General features: G+C 38.8%; 1 protein-coding gene across 2 annotated transcripts in view; it reads left to right on the forward strand.

Moving 5' to 3' along the window:
* Positions 1–11726, forward strand: part of LOC128874481 (plastin-1) — a 41994-nt gene that overhangs the window by 22605 nt on the left and 7663 nt on the right. The window contains exon 1 of one of the 2 annotated variants that reach the window (XM_054119319.1): positions 9730–9907. The exons of the other annotated variant lie outside the window; for it this stretch is intronic. Coding sequence (XP_053975294.1) covers positions 9833–9907 — 75 coding nt within the window. The 5' untranslated portion in view covers positions 9730–9832. Of the gene's footprint in view, positions 1–9729; positions 9908–11726 lie in introns of those variants that run through there. 2 annotated transcript variants of the gene reach the window in all.

Genomic DNA, 11726 nt, shown 5'->3' on the forward strand with positions numbered 1-11726 from the left:
AGATATTTAGGATACTTTCAAGGCCTTGTGGGAAATGTTTTTAAATATTAGACGAGAAGAAGATAAATGTAATTTTTCTGATAATAGGATACTCAATGATAGGATCTTCGATACATTCAAAATGTATTATAACAGTCCAGTCAGAGCAAATAGTTTTTGGAGAACAATAATACTCTAAGCATTCAAGTATAAAAGGAAATGAATATTAATTATTGTTAAGGTTTTATCGAGAATTGCTCTGCTAATAATAAATTGAATGAAATGAATAATCAAGTGAAATTAGATAATCGAATTAACTAAATAATAATTAGACCATAAGCAATTAAATCAAATAGATAATAAACTGAAATTAAACAATTAAATAAAATTAATCATAAATAAATAAATATTGAAAATGGCCAGCTGAAATTCATTTGAATTACTTCGTAAAACGTCTTAGGTCATTTGTTATTGGAATGCAGTGTCGTTCATTCGAAGATGAATCTCCTCAAGCACCAGTTCCCCAAATTCTCTATTGATGGATCATGTTAGCTGGAATTGTCATACAACGGCTGTTTAATTTTCCAGTTATCGTTTGGTATAGGTCAATGTTCACGCGGCACGACGTGCTTTGTGCCTGTGTTAGTCACGAAGCGCGACGTGATTCAATTACTATCTCTGCTTTGCACAGCGTTGATAAACTGTTTGGACATTGTTGAGATTCGCGACACGGTTCGTAACACAACTCAAAATAATCCGCGAAGTGATCATTATTGAATCACTTCGCGTCGTAATTTGTATTTAATCGTTTGCACTTATAGGATAACGGGAACAGCGTTTGAATATATCGCAATTGGATGCAGACTCTGTCGCAAATTGAAACTTGGACCGTTTTATCCCATTTTACGTCCAGGCTGAAACTAGTTCTGCGCGAGTCAGGCACTCGCGACTATGGGGTTCAAGGTGTTCTACTTTCGAATTGTAGTTATTACATCTGAACATTCATAACCAAAATTGGAGTACGCGGTACCGGTGAAATCCAGACGGGGGAGGCGAAGGCCATTGTGTAGGTATATTTGGGTAACTTCAGCTAACTATAGTATCTAAGAATAAATAAATTCGAACGTTAGATTGTTAGCCACTAGAAAATATTAGACTCCTTCAAATTGTAATTAACACGTCGGATGCCAAGCTAAAACTCGTGAAAATGTCCGCAAAATTAAATATTGTCACGAGACTATCGAAGATTAAATAATTCAACATTTGTCGCAGTATTTAATTTTTTAACGTCACCAAGTACACGACACTTAACCAGAATTATTTTCGTTATTGTCTCACCTTTGGAATTACTTTTCAAGTTCCTTAATGAAAAGTCCTGTCACCCATTTCTGGGTGACGCACGGTGCGTCGATTAATGGACAAAAATCGAAAAATGATGAATTTGCTAGAGTACAATCTAGCATTTTATTTTGTTACCTAGATTATATTTCATTTATTTTACACGTCGATATAAACTGATTATTGATGAGCTATTAAACAGCCACGTACAGTTTCGTTCTTTTTGCTACCAGAATTAATAAAAAAATGTCATATTTATTTATGTAAACATTTCAGTGAAAATGTTTTAGCCACAAATGTTTATCTAAATCCATTTTCTATGTTACCAAGCACGAACAAGTAAAAAAAAAAATAGAAATATTATTTTTGTCCACGTTTGCCTATCATTCGCCGCACTGTGTGACGTGGCGATCAACGTGTTAATTATTTTCCCTATATTCATCCCTGAATAGTTATCGTTTCGAACACTTTTGAATGTCTGAATTTTGTATACAAGGAAACCAAAGTTCACACTAACTATTAAAGTGGAAACTTCCTTCTACTTTGTCCCACAAAATTGTTCCTCGCATCCACGAGCAAGCAATCGATCTCGACGTTGGTCGCACGTTCGCTCGTTATTAACGTCATGATGGTTTCGAGACGGTAGCTATCGATCAATCGATTCTTCTGCACGGTTCTCGATCGTGTTACACGCCACTCGATTCACGCGTGATTTGATTTACAACACGAGCGAAAGTGAGACCTAACGCGATCAAGGTTAACGATACGGATCAATTACCGATGTAATTAGTTGCCACTGTTGGTTATTCGCGGATGTTCGCGAGGAACGCTTCGAGAACTTCTTTAGCCCATGTCGTTTATTCGTCACGCTCGACGAAGCAGTTCGGTCGGCTCGAGCCTCTCGAGAAATGTTGCTGGACGACCAATTTTGTTTTTTTAATCGCGAACCGCTCGAGCATTCGATCAACGACTTCCTCGTGGCGGTTGCTTTTCGCTGTAATTCGTTTCCGCTTTCACTTTCCATTTCGAGGCGCGAACTCGAGTCTAGCAGGTTTAAACTACGAATAAAAAAAAAAAAAAAATAGCGATAGAAACATAACTTTTACATGCAACAATTGCCAAGTACAATTGTAATCTGTTAGAAAAATAATAAGGAAAAAGGGGCTAGCGAACTTCGTATCGGATCAGGGCTTTAGGATGATTTTTTTCGCAACCCACAAAATATAAAATAAAGATGTGTAAATGTTTTGTGATTATTTATTGGTTAGGTAATAACATATATCTATGAGAAAATATAGTTTTAAAATTTGTTTAAAAGCATACAAAAATGATGTACCCTATTTTTCATCGAAACTGCATTTTTCGCAATAACATAAATCAAAGAGAATATTAAATATTTTACATTCAAATCTCGCGACTCCAAGATGTCGTTAAGCTAGTATAGTTGATAGTTGATATGTTTAAGAAGCCCTGGTATAGTTGATGAGTTGTAACGTCCATCAGGTTAAGACTTGTATGTACGATCAGTCCCATAAATATTCGTACTCCTAAATTTGTCTAAGTTAAAAGGGTAGTTTGATGTTTACAAATAAATCCTTCGCTATAAACATATATAAAGTTTGTTCATGTATTCATGTTCATGTATTCATGTTCATGTATTCATAATGAAACATTTATTTGCAATCATCAAACCTGTCATTTAATTGTTAGATAAATCTGTTCAATAGACATAGGAGGCTACAGAATACTTATAGAATTGAACGTATGCATATAGATTCATCCTAATGTCCATCATTATTCTTTGGAGAAGAATAGAACATAACATGCTTCCTCATTTTAGCACTAGTAAAATCGAATTCTTTTCGGACCTCTCACTCGGCGAGCGACTTCAAACAAAAACGTGAGGATAGCGAGTTGCTTATTTCGCGACAATACTGTACTTCAAACTATAATCACAATCGATAGAACGTGAAGGCAGGGAATTATTTTCCACGCTCGATACATTGTTATTACCATGTATGGCACGTATTTCATACCGAAGTCAAATTGAGCCCCTCGCCTGATCTCACACGAGACATGAATTAATCGCAACTCCGTGCTGGGAATATCGGGAACAGTTCTTTAAATGGTCATTCGCGCGAGCAAGCCCGTGACCGAGTAACTCCGATGTAAAAATGGCGCGAAGTGGCTCGCGACAGCGTGTACCCGACGACAGGGCAATTTTAGTAACCACTCGCGATCGTGATTGTTCACTTTTTCCCCCGTTTGCTGTTTAAGGAAGTTGCCTGGTAAATCCGGACTGAGAAAGTTGATATTCGCATTCTCGTGATGGGGACTTTCGAACTTGCGTTTTCTAGGGTACTGTGTATTTGTGGAAATCAAGAAACTGGTGTCTTTTACTCTTGCCACTGTCCATGATAAAAAAAGGAATATACATACATATGTATATATGTGTATATGTATGTATATGTATATGAATATATGTATATATGAATTTTTTCAGAACGAACGAAAAATTTTCTGGTAACAAGTTTCAAGGTATTCGAAAGAACGTTTCTTAGTGCATGTGTCGCAATTTTTGTGTTTAAAAGTATTTAATATTAACAAAGTTAAAGACGTTTTCAAATACAAAAATTGGGGCACATGGAATAAGAAATGTTCTTTCGAGTACCACAAACCTTGTTATCAGAAAATTTTTCATTTCTCCTCGAAAAATTCACATACATGCAACCTTTTCTGATCCATTCTAAATAGTCTCTCTCCTCCCCCCAAATAAAAGTGATTAACACGTCCTTAGAAAAACATCGAAAAATACATCTTTTAAGTGGATCGAAGGAATCGTGTTGTCTACTAATGTTCCAGTGGTCCATGTCTATGTAACTGAACATGTTTGAGGGCAATTTTCGGTCCACTTACGAATTAAGCGACAAGTCTTCGCGACGTAAATTGTTGGCACGTTTTACAAGCTGCTGAAAGCAAGCAATGATCCCTTTAACGGGCGCCACCAGAAAGTAAAAAGTTTGCTAGCCGCTTCGGAGTTGGCTCAAGTGGCGATAATTGAACAGTTTCGAGCGAATTGCTCGCAGCTGAAGGATACGTTGCCAGCTCTCAATGGCGCTCTTAAATCCCATTGATATTTCCCTACAAATCACACGTTCGAGTCTAGAGCATCAGTTAAGCAAACTCGGGAGCGAGGATGTACCTGGAAAGATGGTGAGACGATTCGGTTTTCCTTTTGTTAGAGAAGCATACCTGTTATAGGTACAATTGTAGCTTTGTAATTGGAAGGAAGGGGAGTGTAGTTATTTATTATTGAAATTAATTTTCCATTGCGATAATGTTAATGTTGAGAGAAGATTAATTTGATAGCGACTTTAGAAAAGAGAAGAATGAGAGATCCTTGAATAGAGATTGAAATTTGTAAAATGTAATAGAGTAGTAGAGTTATACTGAAACCTCTGAGACCTATGATACAGTCTCCAGGATTACTTTTCAGCCTGGGATCTGCAAAAGCACCCAACATCTCAAGGACTCCCCTATCACACTATCATCTCTAGCCTTTTCAAATCCTCCAGTACGGGAATCCTCCATCCCAGAAATCTCCAATGTCCTCAGAACCTTCAAGACCCACCAAAAATCCTTGTTCTTCAAGAACATCCCATCTTCAAGTGTTTCATCTACCTCGAAACATGCGGGTCCTCAACTATAGCGACCTATCTCAGATTCTGGGAGTCCTTGATTATTAAGAATGGTTCTCACGAGGTCCTCAGGATTCTGTGTATCGGATTCTTCAAGTTCAAATTTCTCTGCGAAGGATTGTAGTTGCCCTGGCGTCGTCTGTATCAAAGCTTGCAACTTAGAGCTCTTCTGTTCGAATCCTTCCGGCTACTAAGTCTTCCACATTGTTTTCTTCAAGTCCGACATCTTTACGCGAAATCTCACAGGTCTGCCATAGTCCGGATTAGGCTTTGTGTCTCCAGTAATTTCTATGAGGTCTTATATACTCTTTTTGTTCACCAGGAAAAGCTCGGAAAACCCTAAAGGCCCGATCACTTTTTTCCGTATCGAAAACCGCTAATCGTTGACCTTCGGTTCTATTCTAATAAGTCTAATTGCATTTTATCGGCTGCTCGCGATATGTCGTGGCATTGACGCGGCTCAGGGATGTACGAGTATTTATGTAAGTCTTTCTTGGTCGACACACTCGGTGTTTAAAAAATTCGAGGAACGTGTAGGTGGACGAGTCACCTTTGTCGCTACCTTGGAACCAAGGGAACACGGTTGACTCAACGATCAAAAACTGGAACACGTCGGGAACATTTGTACGCGCGATTCTTATCCTCGTTGGTTCCTTTCTTCTTGGTGACGTCAGATCCTTGCTAAAATCTCAGCTACCTTTCACGGGTGCTTCTTTATTTTTGGTGTTAGCAGTAGTTGTATCAATTAGAAGGAGCAATTAATTAGTGTTGATATTGAAAATTGTACCAGAATCAGCATTTAGGATCACGAGGGCAAAATATAGAGCTAGGTATTTCAATGTACTGTGTACAATGAGTATGAAAGTTTCTTTTAAATTCCTAAGGGTTAATTTAATTCCGAATTAACATGTTATCTATGACAATAGAAATTTACATGTAGCATTTACATCTAAAATATTGAAGTACGTAAATACTACCAACCCCAAACATCATTAATTTTAGACATATGTCGGTACTTACTGACCCAATCCGTATAAAATAAACATTCATTTCCCCCAACAGATAAAACGCCAAAATATAAATAAATCGTACAAACATCCAGCCCAACTAAAGTGCCACTAACCATAATTTCTCGTGGTCGATTTGCGCCCAGTACCAAGTACTGCGCGCCAGAACCATAAATTCCAAAAGGGTTACCGTAAACTCGCTATCGCCCATGCGCAACAATAATAAACTTAGCGAGTACACAACGCGCGTCGAACCAGAGCGTGGTCGTTCGCTCTGCGTGGTTTAAGGACGAGAAAATCGCCATGATGACAGTGTGCAAAGTACAGGCGAACACTCGAGACGAGACCCCGGAGAACAGAACGGAAAACAATACGTTGCATGTACACGCGCTTGCTTACGTAACCCGAAGTTATACATTTACTCGAGCTTGAAACGCTCCACGCCCCTGCCAGGCCGCGCGAGTTCCTTTACTTTCTAGAATTCCGTGGACTGCGACGATCGGCCCGCAATTTGACGCGAATCGCTGGAAGAGGATGGATTTTTGCATACGAAACGCGACACGGGTGCTCGGAATCCGGAAAGAGAGGCGCGAACGAGTGAGCTGTATCGAGATTCTGGATTCCAGAACGGGAATTCTGGAATTCTGGATTCTTCTAACGAGGGAAATTAGGCAATTGGAATGCGTTGAAAAATTTGAATTTTTGAGGAAAGAAAGTTCAGGGTGGACCTGATCACAGGACTCTTTCATTTTGGTCTAGGAATAGTTTCAAGAGTGGAAGGCACCTCTTTGAAATAATTCTTGGTATCTATTGGGTTGTCCGGAAAGTTCGTGCCTATTTTTAAGAATAATTCAAAGGCATATTTGAATTTTGATGTATGTTTATAGAATTATATACGCACCATTTTGTTCCAAAACTTTTCCACCTGTTAAGGAATATACACATTTGACTTGTTTTCATTCATTCTGATATATACAGACCTGTACCGCCTACTAAAAATCGGCATGGACTTTCCAGACAACCCAGTATTTATATCCTTGATGATATTTCTGAAAACGTAAGGGGTATTGCAAGAATTTTAAATATATAATCTAACGTGTTTTAATATTCCATGAGACCCTAGGAAGAAATTGAAAATTGCTTGTAAAAATAGAAAGTAATTCTTTAGGAAAATATTTGAAGAAATCAATATTTCTCGAGGACCAGTTTTTTCAAACCATATTTCTCTTCTTTCCTTTCGGAATATGTTTTCTCATAAATAATGGACGCAACCCCTATATGTTATACGATGAAATATGCTTCAGTTAAACCGCGGAAGTGAAATACAATTTTTATATTAAATCTCATATATTCCGACCCCAAAGTCGATCTCTTGCGAATTCTCAAAAACCTCGTTCTTTCATTTTTTTATAAATCGGGTTTCCACTTCACGGGAAAACTTTCTATACGTTTGTTGTAGGGTTCTCTGAGATCTACCACGAAGAAAAGTTTCGCTCCAAAATGTTCCGTATTAAGCTAGGTCCAGCCGAATCGCGAGTGTCGTCGCGCGCGTCGCGTTTAGCAAATTAAGAAAGCAAAGGGCTATTCGCCGCATTAAGGCCAACGCTCGGTTTCACGGTGGCCTAGTCCAGATTCGTTAACGCAACGAGCGCAAACAATGAAACGCGGCTCTTTTTCTCGGCTACGGTAATTCAATCGTGATTTCCAAGGGAGTAGAACGCTCAACGACAAACGTACGGAGTCGCGCACAGGCCAGGGGCGGGGACGGAGCGCAATGCGACGCCAGGCGAAACCAGTTCTCAGGATAAAAGCGAAGGAGAGAGAAGTCTGACCCCGACACAGAGCTCCCGCGTCTACGGAGTGTGTTCGCTAACCTATCGCGATTCCTTTTCAAAGAGCTGAAGCTTCAAAGCGATACTCAATACCCCTTTCGATTAAACCGATATACAGTGGGTGTCGAATGTACTCGTACACCGATCAATTTCACCAAAAAATTCCGGGGAAATTATAGTTTCTTAACTTCTTTTTTTTATAATCAATGATATTTTACATATTCTCGGAAGTCTCTAGAATAGATAGATTGTTTATAAAAAATAAGTTAATACATCACGATTTTACATAGTTTTTTTTGGAAATTGATCGGTGTACGAATACTTTCTACACCCACCGTACTTACCCAGAAACTTTTAAAAAACTGGTATCTGTCGCAGTTTTCACTATTTCTGTATGCAAAAATTACTCGAGCTTCGTCGGAATATGCTTATTACAATAGACAAACTTTGCAAAACGAATCCCAACATTTTCTCTTCAAAAAATTCTCAAAGATGTATGTTTCGAATTCTCTCAGATAGGCCTACCCCCTAAGAAATTCCCTAAAAATTACCCACGATGGAATCGCTCTTGCGTTTCCCTGGGTCGACGAGCTCCTCCAGATGACTTCTTGGTATTTTTGAGCGCATCAGTTCCTCTTCAAAAAATTCTCAAAGATGCATGTTTCGAATTCTCTCAGATAGGCCTACCCCCTAAGAAATTCCCTAAAAATTACCCACGATGGAATCGCTCTTGCGTTTCCCTGGGTCGACGAGCTCCAACCAGTTGACTTCTTGGTATTTTCGAGCGCGACAGCCCCGCAAATTAAGTCATCGTGACGTATGTAGTCTCGTATCGTTTAATCGAGCACGATTCGCTCACGCTATTTAGCGCGCCCCGCTTATTTGCATGCGTGAACAATCCGTGCTCGTTTATCCGGCTAGAAAATCTTTTCCACGAAACTCGAACGAACGCGTCTGTCTCGTTATTTGCGAACGCCTCGCGTGAAAATTAACTCGGAAGTTGGCAGACCTCTGTGACGCGAAAAATTAAACGGATCGAATCGAAGGAATTCAAAGGAATTACTGGCTGAGATTTTTGGGGATTTTTAATTTTCAATGGAAAAGAAGGATTTTTGGTATTAACCGTGGAGGGTGTTTCGTTTCAAGCGGAAGGGTTAAAATTAAATATTCATTGTTATTAAATCGTTAATATTATTTAAGAGATTACATATTTCATGTGGGGATCGAGGGTATCGAACAAATGTTTTTATGAAAGTTATTTGGAACGAAGGGGAACATAAAGTGATTGGAGAGATTTAAGGAACGGATTAATTTGTTGAAATGGTACTTTATGTATTCTTATCCGTTATGAGATATGGCATTTTATTGGTGCCCTGGTTTCCAAGAACAATTTCTTATCGAATGTACAACATTTTTGTCTTACTTTCACTTGTGTAGAAAGGTTTGATGTCAGAGACTATCGAGGATATCAAAAAATACCCCATTGTTAGCTTTATCGCCACGGTGCTGATTAAATGCCAGCAATTAAATTAAATTAAATTTAATTAAAAAAACAGAGAAACAATCTTTATACCCACTGTTTATAAATATTCCACCCCTCGTTGTCTAGATCTATGATAGCCACCCACTTTCCTACTTCATCGTTTCATTTACAAAAATTTTATTTGCATACGAAACGTGAGAAAAATCGATAGCATAATAATTGTAAGAATAGAGACGTAAGTGTTAAAGTTCATTACAGGACTATGCACTCCAACGAGCTAAATAACTAACTATGTCCGCCAATCGATAAGACGCGAAAGTATCGCGCCGAGCATCTTTTTTCCCAATCCGTTCCCGTTTATCGAGCCGCTGATAACGTTGATAACGCGTCTATTGCAAGTTTAGTATCGCGCTGCATTTTCCCGCGATCCAGTCTTTTTTCGCACCTGCGATTCCGAAGGAGCTCCACGCCCGCTTGCCGTTGTCCCACCTGATCATGGAGATCCTCAACATTCCCATGTGGAACGTGATCGACGAGTACTTTCAGGATTTCAATTATTATGTCAACTTGGTGAGTTGCGTTAAGCGATTTATTTATGAAACGATCGTTACGCCTTTTATATAAGCCACTTGACTCGCGGCCCACGGAATCGATTAATAGCTGGGCGTAAATGTACGCGACGAAATGCCCGCGCTGAAGACCATATTTGTTTTTTTAATCGCGAAGGAACCGCGTCGAAGACACCATTTTTTTTTTACGCTGGAAAGTTGGCTAAACTTGCAGTTGTGTGGGGGAAATTGTTAGAGCGTGAAATATGGGAAATTTAATTGATTTTATTCCTGATATTTTTTAACATCGAATACTATGACTAATTTTAAATATTTATACATATTATTGGTGTGAAATGTAACAAATATTAATCGCTCCGCTTTCTGATATTTTTTCAATATTTAATTGTATCGATTCTATAATATCGTCCGAATGAAACATGTCCAATTTTAATTACTTTGCTTCCTGATATTTGTTAAACGCTCTTTCGAATTGAAATACATACATGTATATTTCCATGTATATTACATGTTCATTTTTCCAGAATATTTATTTCATACAACGTTATAATTGTTGTGAACAATCACACACTTATATTTACATTTTTAGACGTTTGGTTCGTATCATTTGCTCCTTGTTAACACGAACAATAAATAGCAAAATGAGAACGCATGTCGTAGACCACGACGATAGCTCAGTAGCTAAAGCGTTCGACTGCAAATCCCGAGGTCCTGAGTTCGAATCCCCTTGTCTCGTTTTCCGTTCGTGGACTTTTTACACTAGCCACGCTAGTACGTTTCTCAACTTCTACATTATCAAATTAAATAATCACAGACTCAACTGTTCGCGAGATACTGGCGAAAAAGAAAATGCAATACGATGCTTCTTATCGATTACAATCATCGGATACGAAGTCATTATTGTAAGATTAGAAAATCCGTGTTTGCTCGCATGACGCACTCGGCGGTGAGAGGCAAACAGTTTCGCGACGCTAAGTATTATTCGCAATTAGTGACAGTAGAGAGGGAAGGGGGAGTGGGTTCACGGGCAAGAACACGATGCTAATTAGTCGTTGGCAACACCGTTTCTCGAGGAGCGTATAAAGAACCGTCGATTAACCCCGATGCTATTTTCCACGAAGTCCCGTATATGACTGGGTTCCGACGTCTATTGTCTTCATGGAAATTGCAGATCGCGGTCGTGGCTGCATTCTTGAAATCCAACTGACTGGATCGTGTAGATATAGTTTGCCAAAGAAGCGCACGCTTGAGATAAAATGCTGTCTGGTCGCACGTGCGATACGATAGTAGAAGTATGCTGGGAAAACGTTCTTCAACAGTTTCTGGAAAATTCTTAACGTGATTGCTGGTTCGTACAGGTGGATATAATAGGTTTTGAATCATATGTGGGTTTTGTAGTACAACCGTTTTTATGGGAGAGCCCTTCGCGCAGATATGAATTATGTAGGCCAGATAGATTACGCTTGTTTGTATACGAGACACAAACATTTACGTATCTGTTTATTAGTTCACATATGCGTAGTAATCACGAATCAGTGTACTTGTTTGAGATCCTACACATTGAAGGTTCCTTATACCTTTATGAGTAAATCTTGAAGAGAGTAAGCACTATAAGATTCCTAATACCGAAGACACTAATCACTAGAAGCTTCCAAATCCTCAATACACTAAGCACCAGAAGAATCCTCCTAATTCCTGAAGACATTAAGCACCGGAAATTTCCAAATCCTCGATACACTAATCACTAGGAGCTTCCAAATCCTCAGGACACTAAGCACCAGAAGAATCCTCTTAATTCCTGAAGACACTAAGCACCAGAA

The sequence above is a fragment of the Hylaeus volcanicus genome, chromosome 3, assembly GCF_026283585.1.
Source record: "Hylaeus volcanicus isolate JK05 chromosome 3, UHH_iyHylVolc1.0_haploid, whole genome shotgun sequence".
In the NCBI taxonomy this organism is placed as follows: Eukaryota; Metazoa; Arthropoda; class Insecta; order Hymenoptera; family Colletidae; genus Hylaeus; species Hylaeus volcanicus.